Below are 16,158 nucleotides of genomic sequence, written 5' to 3'. Positions count from 1 at the left end.
CCTGCTGCCCAACTCTCACTTCACTTTGTCACAAAACTATTTTTTCTTCCTTGACATTTGATTAAATAGTAATTAATGAGTACACTTTTAACAACTAATAAGAGCTGTAGTTTTAATAAATATTATTATTATAATATTATTTACTAAATAAAGTGCATGTCACGTGATTTGGGTGATCGATCACGCTCGGGAGTTTACATGCGCACTTCAGGATGGCAACTCCGCGCCACGGCATATTGTGATTGAAGACCCTGCGGTCACAACCACTGACTGATATTGATACAGCAGCAACAGCAGCAGTGCTGATCACGAATCTTGAGAATGATCACCGACACCTGTCATCATCCAATATGATGACATATCACAGCTTTTTTTAATCATTGTTTGATTTGCGAACATAATCCTTTGCCGTCTGGCCGCTTCCGCTTCAAGCCGGACTCGTCTCGCGCTAACGGTAATTCCCTTTCACTGTCCACGTTTTGATTTCGGCAAATCACTTTTGGCGAATGCAAAAAACGTGATTATTGTTCACGAGTCCAACATCCAGCCACGCAAGAAAATATGTAATCTACCTGAGGGAATAATATGCTCACAAAACATTTCTGATTATTATTTGTTTAAAACGGTTTTGTCCACTATAACACTAGTATAACACTATAAATGTACTGTCACTTTTGATTAATGTAATGCATCCTTGCTGAATAAAAGTAGGCAATTACTTTCTTTAATTACTTTCCCCAAAAAATAATCTTAACCTCAAACTTTTGAACTGTAGGCCTATGTATAATGTTAAAAAAGCTTTCCATTTCAGATAAATGCGGTTATTTTGAATGGTGGTTTGTTTGTAATGTGACATATATTTTTTTGTATGACATTAAAATTATTTTTAGAATTAAATTGTACATAAATAGGTTAAGCAATACAAATGTGTTTGTCTGATAACCTTTTAAACATAGCCTATACTTAACTACAGTTTGCAGACACTGAAATTATGTACATTGTGCGATACAGTAAATATTTTGAGTGTCCCTCATTTTCCTATAAAGAACCACAATTGTCCCGCATTTTACTTTTCTGAAGTTGGCAACCCTACTCAGGTGTGTTTATTTCTGACTAGTCAGTGGAGACATTTAGGCTATTTCATTTTAGTTAACTCAGGTGTGCTAACTGCTCTAAAGAAAACATGAAGCCAATGTATAAAATTAATAAAGTTAAGTTAAATTATTGTTGTTGTTGTTTTTATTAAGTTAAAAGTGAATCTAGTGTTATTATTGCTGTTGGTGCCCTGCCATGAACCCTGCCCCCACAGCAAACAGAACCGAACCGAACCGAACCGTGGCTCCAAAACCGTGATATGAACCGAACCGTGGCATTGGTGTATCGTTACACCCCTAGTTTGTACAGTATAAAAACAATTACGCCTATGGAGAGTCCCAACAAGTAGGCTATAGCAAAACAAACCTGTGTGTGTGTGTGTGTGTGTGTGTGTGTAAGTGTGCGTGTGTGTGTGTGTGTGTGTGTGTGTGTGTGTGTGTGTGTGTGTGTGTGTGTGTGTGTGTGTGTGTGTGTGTGTGTGTGGTCTGAGTGCGTGACAGATCAGGAGCCGCGCGTTTGGCCGTGAGCAGGGGTGGAGGAGTGTGTGTGTGTGTGTGTGTGTGTGTGTGTGTGTGTGTGTGTGTGTGTGTGTGTGTGTGTGTGTGTGTGTGTGTGTGTGTGACGATCACATGCTCCTGCCTATCTTCTCCTGATGATGATGATGAAGATGATGAGTCACTCCAGTATCTCTGAGTCATCATGTGTGTGTGTGTGTGTGTGTGTGTGTGTGTGTGTGTGTGTGTGTGTGTGTGTGTGTGTGTGTGTGTGTGTGTGTGTGTGTGTGTGTGTGTGTGTGTGTGTGTGTGTGTGTGTGTTCGTGCAGCAGAACTAAACTCTCTCTGGGTGTGTCGATATTAAAGGTGGAGCTCAACCCAAATGATCGCTCTTCCCTCATTGATCATCGTCGCTGTCTTTCTCCTGTGGGACATGAAAGAAGATATTTTGAGATATGTCAGTTTTTTGGCCATACAATGAAGTAATTTATCATTTAACAGGTACACTATGAACAATCGCACATAATAACATAATAAAGCAGGCGATGCATTACTGTGCATTTAAAAGACACTTCGAAGATGTTTAATCTTTATGAGGAATAACATTCTCCAATGAACTGAGGAAAACTAAAGCTGTAAACAAAGTTGCTGCCTTAATAATATCAAGTACAATCAACTTAGATATTTAATTTCAACTTAAATTGCACTAAACTGACTTAAAAAATGAGTTGAATCTTGAACAATTAATAAAAAAGTTAAAATTTACTAACTTATTTTGATGAGTTAAAGCAATGTAAATACATGTTGTCATTACTTAATCATATATTTTTACAGTGTAGTTTATCTTCAAAGCATTATCTTTATGGATAGGCAAGTAGGCTATACATGTTTAATTAACCTGTTTCATTATCTAGTTGTTTTGTATATTTTAACTAGGACATTAAAATGTGGATTTATTTACAAATAAAATATCCCTTTGAATGCACTTTATGGAAAGTAATGAATTAATAACAGGAGCGATCAGTTCTGCTACAGAAAGTTCGAAATATTAATAGATGCCTTTAGATTTTTGTCACACACAAACATATGAACAAGAGTGAAAGTGAGTGTGATTGTCAGAGCTTCAGTTGTCCAGCAGGAGGCGCTATAATCCCGATCATCAGGCGAACTCGGAGATTACATGTTCTTGATACTTACTCTCAAACTGCAGATCTTCCAGCGTTATAACCAGCTCTGCTGCTGGCAAAGGACTGCAACGCTGAACAGTTGCCTTTCACACTTATCACACTTTCCCCGACAGCAATCAAACCATAATCAGCGTTTCGTGATCACAGGCTCATGCAGTCATGCTTTCATTTTCACCCTTTATTTAATATTTAGGTGAAACTAGCCTATTATAATTGGGAACCAATCCAATAGTATGAGTCATTTAAGAATAATCTAATAGTCCCATCAGTGAATATCCTTCTAGAAATATTGAATTAGAATCTTTAGGTTATCCGTGGTCTTATTGTATTCTCATTCGATTTTTATTATGTCGTAAAAACTGACTGAATTAGCCTAGTTGTAGCCTATATTATGCATCTCATTATCTTTTGACTTGGGGTGAAATCTGTCATGTACTCCCGAAACATGGCTTTATTTCTTCTTTGAACACAAGAGGTTATTTTGAAGAACGACGATAGAAAAACTGAGGCTAGAAGACATAAATGCATTCTGGTTTAGAACGATATGATGACGGATATTTTTAAGCTTTTGTGCTTCTACAGATTCCGTTTCAGTCACACCAAACATTTATGAAAGATTGTCCATATCTGATATCTAACAATCATATATTTTAAATAATCATTCCCCCTCCGCTTTTTTAATTTAGTGTTTTGACAAAGAACACGGAGAAGTTTTCTTCACCTCGATAGATTTCGACTATTATTGTTTTGTTTTAATAGACTATATTAGTCAAACATTGAAACCCAGTCTGACCTAGGCCTATATGAGAAGTTTAAGCGATAAATATTTAGCTCAGAATCCACTGATTCGTAATTGATATATTATAGTCTTTCGTGTCGCTCAGAAGGTTATCAGCATTGTTTGCTGTAAATGAACTCCTTCTTGTACACTATTAATTAAAGATACTTATAATAGCCATTTTTTTCACGCGAACCCTGGCGAGAACATGTTTGCATGCGTGTCTGAACTGACATGTCCTTTGCTCTTTGACCGCTGGGTGGCGCTATCTCGAGTTGATCTCAGCACGACTCAGACGTGTAATAAACACGAGTCTGATAACAGAGGCGCCAGGTGAGCAATAGAAGGAGCAATTGCGATAGTTTACACGCTGTTTACCACTGTTCTTCAGCGCCAATGCCGTTACTTATTAACCTTACATTATACAAATAAAGATACACTCTTGATAAACTCTGACTCGAGGCTCCAGAGAGTGAATTTTACATTCTTTCAGGTTCACATCGATCTAATAAACACGCACGACGGGCCTTATGAAGCTTGATGGACAGGGAAGAGTTCATTCTGTGACAGGTTCAGGTTTGCTCTATAACAAGGAAGTTTCTCTTCAACATTTGAATGAATTCTTTTATTATGAGTAGAATCACTTCATTTTGATTAGTGCGTTTATTTGAACGCACTATGGGAATTGATTAATTAATAACAGAAGCGATCAGTTTTATTTGGTTAAAAACACGCAGTTGCAATCCTGCTTTTCAAAATGTCAGAGAAATATATAAAGTTGAATTATCGTGTTGAAGGTTTTGTCATCAGATCGATTCAAATGAAGCAAGTTGGAGTCCGAACACAATGGAAAACCTTTATTTCCTTACGCTTTTCTGCACTTGTTTGGCAGTTTAGGCTCATAGGTCACACAAAGTCAATTCAAACACACACTTTGACTAAAGCATTCTCAGTTGATGTGAAAGAAAAGTGTCATTGCCTTCAAGCAATGGATGCATTGTGTTATCGCCTTTAATTTGTCTGAACCAAAGCACTTAAACACACAACAGTTAATCAAAACGATGGCACATTATTTTTTCCGCTGTGGTGTTACGGGTGAAATAATCAACATGGAAAATGCTCACAAACTATTTTACACATATGTCAACAATAAATTAAATTAAGCTCCCTCAAACAAACAAACAAACAAACAAACAAACAAACAAACAAAGATCCTCAGTTATATTTACAAGCAATATTCATATGAAATAATTACATAAATATGTTATATATATATCGTTATTTACATTTGTATTTATTATAATCATATGATCCATTTTTGATCCACATGATCCCTTTTCCTAGTTTATCTCGAAGCTGGATTGTATAAGCAGTTTTAGTACCGCGTCTGTTAATTAAGTGATCGGTGGAAAGATTGACACATTTGGACAGATTAAAACAACATAAAGGTTTGACTAGACTGCCTTCCTCAATTTACGAAAACAAAATAAATAATACAATTATATATATATATATATATATATATATATATATATATATATATATATATATATATATATATATATATATATATATATATACTGTAAAGATACTTAAGGGTTTACTGTCAAATCTCCGTCACACTGCAATGTTCTTAAAACAATGATGTAGATTTCAGAGAATTTGCGCTTAGAACAAAACAGTGAACTTAAAAAAAAAACAGCAGTCTTGATTATGTCTGGTCTTTAACATGCAATATGCCTCCGGTGAATTTAAATTATGAGTAGGCTATGTTTTCAAACACATCCGATAAATTAATGTCATATTCAAATAAAGCAATAACCTATCAGAGTGCATATTAAATTAAATCACAGTCAGCCTGACGTATACAACACTCAGAGGAGCAGCAGCTGTATTCGTTTATTCAGTCTCTTGGCAAACTGTTCGCTGTTCAATACTTCTGGTATTCAAATTTTTTGGAGGGGGAAGAAAAAAACCCAAAAGCTGAACCCATATTACCCCTACACCCTCAGATAGGGCGTTATCTGGTGTCCGAAACCGTGGTGGACGTACAGCATGCTTTGAAACAATCTTGTTAAAAGCGCTATAAATGAAGGTGACTTGACTTGACTTGACTATTGAGTGCACTTATTCAATCCCACAGTGCACTACAATAACGAGCTTGTGTTTGCTCAACGGCAGTCCTAATTCACTCACTCGTTTTCATTCACTCCTTCAAGTGAACAGTAGGTGGACTAACGTAGGGAATAGTGAATGAGGGTTTAGGGTGGGATTTCGGATTCAGCCAAAGATACTGTTTTAATTTATCAAAAGAACATGTCACGTGTTTATTTTAGTTTCACCAAAGTGCATTTAGAGTCTAAGCGTGATTCTCCGATGCAGGTCCGTGTTGTGAACGAGAACGGGAACGGGTGGGTCTACGGAGAGACACTGCGAGCGCGGTCCGGTTTGGACTCGAGTCCGCTGACCAGTCGCTGGATGCTCTGCAACTCGGAGCTCGAGTCCCGCTCTCCGCAGGGTTTCGGCGAGCCGGGCGAGCGGCTGGTGACCTCGGAGTCCAGGCTCGAGTTCTTCGGGTCCACGGTACCGCTCGCCATGGCTGGGATGGCAGTCGTGAGGAGAGTGCTGTCGGGGACGCTCGCGAGAGAGTACGGGCTGTACCGTAACCGGGGCCGAACTGCGTTCAGGAACGGGTGCCGGTGAACCGAGGAGGAGGACTGAGCAGCGGCCGCGGCGGCCATATATGTGTACGGGTACGGGAACAGACCTCCGAACGGGGACATGGCCAAACCCTGGAGAGAGAGAGAGAGAGAGAGAGAGAGAGAGAGAGAGAGAGAGAGAGAGAGAGAGAGAGAGAGAGAGAGAGAGAGAGAGAGAGAGAGAGAGAGAATCAGCAATGCGCTTACACACACGGACTTATACATACACACACACACACACGCACACACACACACACACACACGCTCGCACACACGCAAACACACACTGAATTCGAAATTGTTCATAGAATTCCGAAATGGGGATGAATTGCTCTACTTACCATTTTATTTTATTTATTCATTCATTTATCTATTTATTTTATGTATGTATATGTATGATGATTGGAAATGCATTTAAATAATTGTCATGCCAATAAAGCACATTTGAATTGAGAGAGAGAGAGAGAGAGAGAGATTAACCAAATACACACGCTGTCCCCTGGCTTATACACGATACAGTACAATATGCAATAACTTACTTTTTTAGGATCAACACGTGAATTTAAACGTCAATGGCGAAAATTAGATAGCCTATAAAATGACGTTTTCACCAACACCAGAGGTAAAAAAAAAAGAAAAAAAAAGTGGCTTAGTGCAATATGTCTGATGCAAACTGACTAAACAGAGTTGTCCTAAGACAAGAACGGGTATTGTTCAAAATTCATGTAGCCTTTGATGAGGACCACTTTGATGAGGTTTTGATCCACTTTAAATGTTGACTATGTATTTAGAATCAACACGTGAATTTATAGTTAATGGCGACGAAAATTGGATAGCCTATTTAAAGGGACGTTTCAGAGGTCAAAAATGTGCAATTAAAAATTCACAGTTCAACAACTCTGTGATTAAAAGAAAATCAGAATATAGCCTTCCCTCTTTATTGTATCAAGCTTTTTCGTTTTCCTTTATATTTATATTCACTCGTTTTCTCTTGACACACACACACACACACACACACACACACACACACACACACACACACACACATTAGTTGATTTAGATATTATACTGTAAAAATATAAACCTCAAGTTTATCAAAGTTGTTTTATAAGACAAGAACGGGCATTGTTCAAAATTCATGTATAAATTTGATAAAAGGTTTTGATCAACTTCAAATGTTGACTACTGTATATAGCCTATATATATAGGTAGAAAATAGGCGTGAACATATTTCTCTTTTTTATGAATTAATTGCTGTATGCACACATCTTTACTGCTAATCTCGAGCAACAGTTGTCAGTTGTTCTATATTTGCTGACAATTTATGGACTGTGCAACCATGACACTTAAACACTGCAAGATTTGCCACGCCTCGATTTTTCATCCAAAACTCATAAATGCACCAACAAAAGCATTGAAATACTTAATAAACATCCTGTCATGGTTATGATCAGCACAGAAGCATCAGCCCGATCTCATCAAAGTGCGTATCTATAGCACGAATTGCATTTATCGTGCAATTTATACGCAAACAAAGAGTTTTTATACCGCTAAAATACTTCATAAACATCCTGCCAGGGTTATGATCAGGACTGAAGCATGCATGTATCATATGCACGTAAAAAACTTTTTTTTGCATATAAATTGCACGATAAATGCAATTCGTGCTATAGACACGCATTTTCATGCGCTCAGCATGCATGTCTTACCTGAGTCGCGAGCACGTGCTGCTGCAGATGGAAGGGCATCGGGGGGCCCGTGGGTGAAGACATGCTCCCGGGGTCCATCGCACTGACCCCTCCCGAGGACACTGCGGCCAGTAAAGGGCCCATCCCTGAGGCCATGCTGGAGAACGCGCTTCCCATGCTGAACTGGCTCGGGTGTAAGAGGAAAGGATGGGTGATTGAACCGCCCAAGTGATTGAAAAACTGCTGCCCGGCCAAACCCTGCGGAAATCCGAAACTGTGCAAGTGGTTTTGATTCAAGTGCGCGGCGCCATCTGTTTGGACAGTCAATGGCATGTAGTTTTCTTTGCTGGCTGTCCGGGATTCGTCGGTTTTGGCCTGATCTCGGGCTGTCGGACTCTTGAGCTCGTCCCCGGACCGAGTGGTGCTTGAGATCTGCGTGACGGGACTCTCTTTCTCAGTCCTCTCACTTTCCCCAAACACACCTTTGCTTAAACTCGCATCTGGATCCTTCGAGTCCTCAGTCGTGGTGGAGATTTTACTCGAGTCTGGCACGTCTTTCACGTTCCCATCTTTGTCTTCGTCATCACTGTCTTCATCGCTGTCACAGAAATCTGCGAGAGGAAAAATCGGGAAGGAAATTTCAGTTATACATGAAGTCAGTAGCGACACAAACTGCACGCTAAATAAATAATAATGTAGTGTATTTTAAACGTAGGAAATTCAGCATAGTTTAATTAATTAGGTACAAGCATGCATTACAAGATTCTACTTTCGGACAAAAGCAGACGCTTTGTATCGGAATAATCGGAAGATTCGATTGTCATTGAGTCACATTTTTTTAGGACATTCCAAATGAGAAAATGTTGATTTGATCAGAGAGAACACAGATTTGTCTTACTGATTATTATACCTTTTAAGTTGTTCTGACCAACAGTTGAGACCGCAGGAGAAGAATCCTGGCGAAAGCATTTGAAGGACGCTTGTTCTCCAGAGGAATCGTCTGATGTCCCGTGTTCTTTCTTCTGCTGCTCCTCATATGAACGCATCGATTGCAGAGCCAGCTGTTTTCTGTATTAAATCGTTTTCGAAGACAGAACATTGAGGGAAAAATTTCAGTGCAAACAAACTAATAATTGCATTGGAGAAAACAACATGTTCGTGGGTTTTTAATTACGATTTTTTTTTTTTTTTTTTTTTACGAAATAAATGCTTTATTACAGTGTTCTGAATTTCAGAATGTTATGGAATGCTATAAATAAGCAGCTCGTGCTCTCCTACCTTTTTTCGCGTCTCCCATTTCCAGTGTCACGAAATCCTTTCGCAAAAGGATTGTGATCAATTTTCAGTTGAGTTATCTGAAATGCAATGACAGGTAATCGGTATAGCTTGAATAAAGATAACTTGCATGTTTTTCAGTTTCATCAACCTATTGGATACTCTTTTTTGCACGTATTTATAACATATTGAAACATATTCAACAGGCACTTTAGGTCTCTATGACTCATTGCGATCACCTTTGATATTTTATAGCTTAATATGCTGGCCTATAAGCTTGTTTTCTTTGAAGATACAAAATATTGTGCTTGCAGTGACTTGTCTAAGACCTTGTCTCACAGAGGCATCACTGGGATTTTAGGAAAAAATGGAGGCATTTCCAGCTCATAAATATTGGAAACCTTTTTTATGTCTACAACCCCACAACATGAATTCAATCTCTCCTCCTTGTCACCCCATAAGCATTTCGTGTTGTAACATTTCCTGGAGTGTCCTGGAGTGTTAATATTTCAGCCGTTTTCTAATAAATAAACACACACATATACAATTTCTTTCTCTTCTTCAGAACCTCCCACTATGGCCAGTCCTTCCTTCTCATTCTTACACGCACACACACACACACACACACACACACACACACACACACGCACACACACACACACACACACACACACACACACACACACACACACACACACACACACACACACACACACACACACACACACACACACACACACACACACACACTTCTCTATCTTTGTGGGGACTCTCCATAGACATAATGGGTTTTATTCTGTAAAATCTGTATTCTCTCCAACTTACACTAACTTTCTGCATAACAAAAAAAAAACTATCACACACACAAGCATGTTTCCATGAACAAACATTTGAATAACTATAAGTAAATGGAAGATAAATTGAAGATAAGGTGTGTGTGAAAGAGGAGAAAGTGAAAGAATGAGAAAGTGTCTGTGTGTGTATTCTGCATTATTGTCCATGGGTGAAGGCTTTGCGATATGATGTAGGCCTCACAGTGATACATCTAATAATTACAGAGAACAAATGCACTGCATATAATAACTACAAGAACGTTTATGACAAAAGCACTGAAAACACCCTCTGTAATGTACTTTTTGTAGGTAAACATTTAGTGTAAAGTCAGACTCGACCCAGAAAGCTCGTGATGACCAACCTTGTCGTTCTGGTAGGCAGTGACCGCGATGAAATCCGTCTCGGGGAACACGTATGTTCTGAATGTGCTGTACGGGAGTTTCAGGATATCGTTGGCTCTCACAATGTGAAATCTCGGCTGGTATTTGTGCATGGAGTTTAGTATCGTCTGAAATATAAATAAAGCCGAATTTGACTTCCAAATAACATTTTCATGACGGGTAAAGAAATCGTTTTTATGAGGCACACTTTCTGCACAGTTTTTGTCCACTAACACGTTTTCCCTGTTCGGATAGTGTTTACATGCACGTATTTGAAATGAAATGTCCCTGACAGTGCAAAGTATTTAACAATCTATCAACATGCATAAAAATACTACATGCAAGCACTGAACAACAATAATATAATAATAATTATTATTATAATAATTGAAAAAGACGTAGCTAACTTACAAATCCATGCTTGTCGGAGATGTTATTCGTCAGTTTAAGTTTGTGGAAATTGACGACTTTAGACATCCATTGCTCTCCAGTGGCCGGACTGTCGGGGTGAATGTACATGCGTTTTGGCATTTCGGGGTCAGCTTTTCCTGCCACCATCCAGCGAGAGTTATGAAACTTATACCTGCAGTCGTCAGCCGCAACAATATCCATCAACAGAATATATTTGGCCTTTTTGTCCAATCCCGAGCATCTGACTTTAAACGGAGGGAACATTCGCCTACAGAAAACATAGTTGAGTCACATTTCTATGTTTCAGATAAGCTTGTGCATAAGGCTAAAATTTGCACAATTCCTTGACTGGGTTTTGCTTTAGAGAAACAGTAATTTCAGACATCTGAGATGTGTGTGTGTGTGTGTGTGTGTGTGTGTGTGTGTGTGTGTGTGTGTGTGTGTGTGTGAATTAGGCCCAGCCATTAGCCTTAACTTGAAAAACAATCCAACATTTAAACGGCAAAACTAAGTTACAATCAAAACATACTATTTCGACAGCATTGCATAGGCTATATTTTTATAATAGGCTACAAGCTGTGAATTTCACTGTTCAAAATCAGCTTTTATGGAGCACATTTCGCATATGCCTAAACAATGCTGGGTTGTTTTAACCCAAATGGTCAAATATGGACAAACCCAAACGTGTGGTTAAAATGTAATTTAAAAATGCATCCCAACGCCTGGGTTTGTCCATATTTGACCCAAATTTGGGTTGAAACAACCCAGCTTTTATTTTTATTTGTTATTTTATTTTAAAGTGTAAGCTAAAACGATTAAACCAGCGATGATTTTTTTTATTCTAAAAAATTCTAGGTTATTTCAACCCATGTTTGGGTCAAATTTTGACAAACCAAACCGTTGGGTTAAAAATACAAAAAAATAAACCAATGGTTTGGTTTGTCCATATTTGACCCAAATTTGGGTTGAAACAAAGCTAAAAACTCATTAAGCTAAAATGATTAAACCAGCTATGAATTTTTGATTACACTCTAAAAAACAATAGCTAATGCTGGGTTGTATTAACCCACGTTTGGGTCAAATATGGACAAACCCAACCGTTGGGTTAAAAATGCAATTAAAAAAATTCAACCAATGATCCATATTTGACCCAAACATGGGTTGAAACAACCCAGCATTTTAGGCCTATTCAAGTTGGGTTGTATTTTAGAAACATTTGCATCTCCCCAAACAGAAATAAAAGAAACAATAAAAAACCCATCCCGTGTCCCATAATTGCTCTTCTAAAGAAACCCATGAGTCACTTAAACCAATAAAACAATTATATCTGATATGGGCTATAATCTCGGTTTCTAGCTAGGCTATTTGACTTGATGGAATTGAAAGCACGGCTCGTTTATTGAATAATTCCAAGTTTACCTTCCAGATTTCGTGATGACCATTTCTGTGCCGCGCTTGTGAAACAGATCCCAGAGTTCCTTGGCTTCCAGGTGCACTTTCGGGTCGTCGTCCACCTCCTCCTCGGGCTCGAGTGTCTTCAGAGGCCGGAGATGCGAGGCCTGGTGTCCCAGAGAGGAGAAGTGGAGGCCGGTATCTGCGGTCATCAGCTGCTCCATGATCGGCTTGCCCAGCGCCAGCGAGCCCGAGGGTGGCAGTGCCAGGGCCGGGAAGAAGGGCGGCTGGTGACCCAGCATCGCGCTCATGGCAAACTCCGGACTCCGGTGAGGTAAAAACGGGTGATATGCCATACTGGATCCTTGAATAACTGGATCTCTCATCGGAAAGCTCATCCAAGTCCAGATTGCAGAGGTGACGCGATGTTCCTTAAAAACGAGTAATCAGAAATCACCTAGAAAAAAATCAGCGCTGGAGAAGTGCTTCACTCGGTGCGCGAGACTCTTAATTGTCTCACTAGCTGGATTCCAAAAAAAAAAAAAAAAAAAAAAAAAAAGTGTGTAAAAGATAAAGTGAGAAACAGCTATCCATTAATTTGCGGTGTGTGTCGGTTTCCTTCAGCTTTCTTTAAAACAGACATTCCTGTGATAATAATAATGAGATCGTCCCGAGTCCTGCCAAAGAGATGTGTTGAAATATTTCGTTGCCTCGGAATAATTCCTCTGTCTTTACTTGTTGGAGGGATACACCTTCACACGAGCGCACACACTCGTCCTCTCGCGCGCACACACACACATCTCACACACGATCCGCGGAGAACGGGGTCCAGCACGGAGATGTTCCCAGTGCTTCTGAACTCCATGGGCTTCGGTGTGTGTGGATGTGTTGCGTGTTTCGAGCTCCAGCTCTCTGTTGATTGGCTCTTTCACGCTTTCGGACCAATTGTGTTGCTCTGTAGGCGTGGTTTTAACAGGTCGGGTGGAGGGGAAAGACTTCAGACTTATAAAAAGGTGTTTGAGAACTCTATTGCTGCCGCGAAACAGCGCTGTTGTGTGAAGATGTCAACATCATTAGGACTCGCATCTGTCGGGCTGTGGGACCCGGAGAACAACATGAACTTCCAGGACTCGTGCGCACAGCGTCACTGTTGGCCTCGTTTCGCGCACACAACATCATGTTTCGCTTCGCACGAGCGTTATTATACCTGGGAAAAGACAAGCGCGTCAAAATAATTAATATGCATGTTATTAATATGGATATATTGCATTTCATCAGCGTTTAATGTTATGTGGGAAATCACATTTGAAACCACGAATATCCTAATCGTGTCCGAACGGATAAATGATGCTTTCATTTTTTTTTAGGCTATAATTTGAACAATTTCAGAGCTACTGACTATAAAATTGGATATCAGAACGAAGTCAACCAGCGTGTGACTAAACAGGATGTACAATAAATGATTAGATAGACAGAAAAGGAGAAGCAAATATATTTATTCTAACGGCTACCAAATACGGATTCGATCACACTGTCGCAACGTCAGCGAGATTTAATTTAATGTGCTAAAGTTTATTTTATAATAGCAAATATATCGCCTTATCACTTTATATTCAGGAACCATTTTTATTCAGCTTACACACACTCTCTCTCACTCACTCACTCACACACACACACACACACACACTTCTCTCTCTCAATTTCAAGACTTTGCAAGAATTTGCTCGTGACGCTTGAACGCGACTATTTAAATCGGCCTATTCCCCTGATGTGAGTCTCACTATATTGTTCAAGACACAAATAACATATCGAATATCTAAAGAGTGTGGTTTTTAAATCACTGACAAACACCCTTGACCTTATTAAAATATAAATGTATCTTTTGGGGGGTTGGGGGGAATGATTAGATTAAAACATCAGTGTGTAATGAGAGCAGGCTGTTGTTTTCACTGAATTATCAGTGTGTTGCTCAATTGTGTGTGTGTTAATGCCTCAGACTTGTTGATAACTGAACGCATCTGTCCTGTTTGGCGCCCGACACAAACACTGGGTTAATTCACACGTAAACAACAGAGGCTCGTGGTCAGTTAAACAGCGCCAGAGAAGCGACTCAATTATCTGGTCAGCAGAGCAGAGACCAGTGAGATTTATCACCCTTCATCAAGTGGACAAATACTGTCACTGTCATCTCAGAGGAGGCATCTCTGTCCGGCGCAGTTTTGCATTGGGTCTAATAAACAATGACGCGATAATAAGTCTGTCTTTTTTTAGCTATAGGCAAAGATAATGAAATTAAAGCATGTGGATATTTAGCTCTTCGGTCGCTGTGTGTCCGTGTGCATTTTTACTCTAGTGTGTATAGTGCAGAATGTTGTGCAAACTGATGACGGATTGCTTATGCCGTGAATGAAATAACACTGAATGCAGTCTGGTTTCTCACACACTCCTTATTTAAAGTAATCAGCATGACTGGGGTTTTTAAATACTATTTCCGCTACATGCACGCGCATTCTGTGTGACATTATAGTTGTGAATGTGATCCTATAAAAAATATTCTTATTTATTTATTAATATTTATGGATTGACTCTAGAAATTGCAATCTTTCCAAAACATGACGAAATTCTCTATATTCACGACTGTGTTCATCGCTGCTTCTCCGACTTCTTGATCTGCTGATTTCTGTTTTTGCATGAGTTAATACATTTAGGCCTGTAGGATAAAAAAAAAAAAACATTTGCTCGATTTGTGCAGATATTTAAGCATTGTTGATCAATCAATGCTGAAATATCTGCACAAATCGAGCACAGAGGTGTCACTGGTCTAAGAGATGCACAAGGCAAAATGTTCAAGCGTGATCAGTCAGCAAAACCAGATCAGTCTGGATGCAGTTTCTACATAATACAGGTTCCTAAATCTGGGAGGAATGTACATACCAAGAAGGAAAATCCTCGGCATTCTTCTGAGGTATTCAGCAGTTTTCCCCAATGACTGAGGGTTTAACCCTTTGACACACAGCAGTCTTTGCTTAGAACTGTATTGTTACACTAACAAAAAAAAAAAAAAAAAAAATGCTGGGTTGTTTCAACCCAAATGTGGGTCAAATATGGACAAACCGAACCATTGTGTTAAACATTTAAATTTAAAGTCCATATTTGACCCACATTTGGGTTGAAACAACCCAGCATTTTTTAGAGTGATATGCAGTGCAACATCATTTTTATATTTAGGAAGTCATTCAAGTCTGAGACTTTCCTCCATATACACACAGAGACAGGCATATCATTTCATGTGGTGCTTTATAACAAGTTTATAACACTTAACGTTTTGACAAATCATCACACAGCACTCAAGCACAGCACATCAAGATTTTAGGTTAAAAAATCATAAAGGTTATCAATTAGTTCCTCTAAGTGGCCACAATTTAAAATTTCGCACCATTTTAACTAATTCGTTTAAACGGTCCTGGGTTATTTTTGAATAATATCCCATGTAGCCTCTCAAAAAATATGAGTTCACAAAAAGAATCAGCAAATTGTGTTTAAAATATGTACTAGGCCTATTCCATGTCACTCTGTGGGACATATCACCTTCCCAAAAGCATTTCATATCAACTTCCCGAAAGCGTGTGCCAAGCCCTCACACACTCGCACCGAGGGTTGAGGCGGACGATGATAAGCCAAGGGTCTGAGGCTCAGATCTGGCCTCCTGTGCCTCAGACGTGAGGAGCTTTAGAGAGAGATTCGGTATTTACTGCAGGGAAACTCTTGTAAATTCTCCGCAAGGCTGTCGAGATTGAATTTCTTTCAGCATTAGCAGATTTCTGTTTAATGAATGCTACTGAAATGTTGTGGTGAGGATCTTTTCCTTTAGAGCACATACACATCTTATGAACGTGAACCCAACATTTGCTCAATTTGTGCAGAT

At 39.2% G+C, this 16,158-nt stretch overlaps 1 protein-coding gene across 2 annotated transcripts; it reads right to left on the bottom strand.

Moving 5' to 3' along the window:
• Nucleotides 1–5,158: 5,158 nt before the first annotated feature.
• tbx3a (T-box transcription factor 3a) lies at nucleotides 5,159–15,260 on the bottom strand. 2 transcript variants are annotated; one of them, XM_081365382.1, is made up of 8 exons: nucleotides 15,168–15,260; nucleotides 12,261–13,440; nucleotides 10,842–11,109; nucleotides 10,412–10,558; nucleotides 9,220–9,296; nucleotides 8,840–9,009; nucleotides 7,963–8,552; nucleotides 5,159–6,346 (listed from the first exon to the last, which is right to left on the bottom strand). In XM_081365382.1, the coding sequence occupies exons 2-8, from the start codon at nucleotides 12,629–12,631 to the stop codon at nucleotides 5,972–5,974; spliced, it is 1,998 nt and encodes a 665-aa protein (XP_081221508.1). In that variant the 5' UTR covers nucleotides 12,632–13,440; nucleotides 15,168–15,260; the 3' UTR covers nucleotides 5,159–5,971. The 2 variants fall into 2 exon arrangements, with proteins under 2 accessions (XP_081221508.1, XP_081221509.1); XM_081365383.1 differs by having other exon boundaries at nucleotides 8,852–9,009.
• Between the last annotated feature and the right edge of the window lie 898 nt (nucleotides 15,261–16,158).

This window comes from Scardinius erythrophthalmus (genome assembly GCF_964197995.2).
Source record: "Scardinius erythrophthalmus genome assembly, chromosome: 5".
NCBI classification, from domain to species: domain Eukaryota; kingdom Metazoa; phylum Chordata; class Actinopteri; order Cypriniformes; family Leuciscidae; genus Scardinius; species Scardinius erythrophthalmus.
The sequence above is the reverse complement of the archived record's forward strand: the minus strand, read 5'-3'. Positions and strand labels throughout refer to the sequence as shown.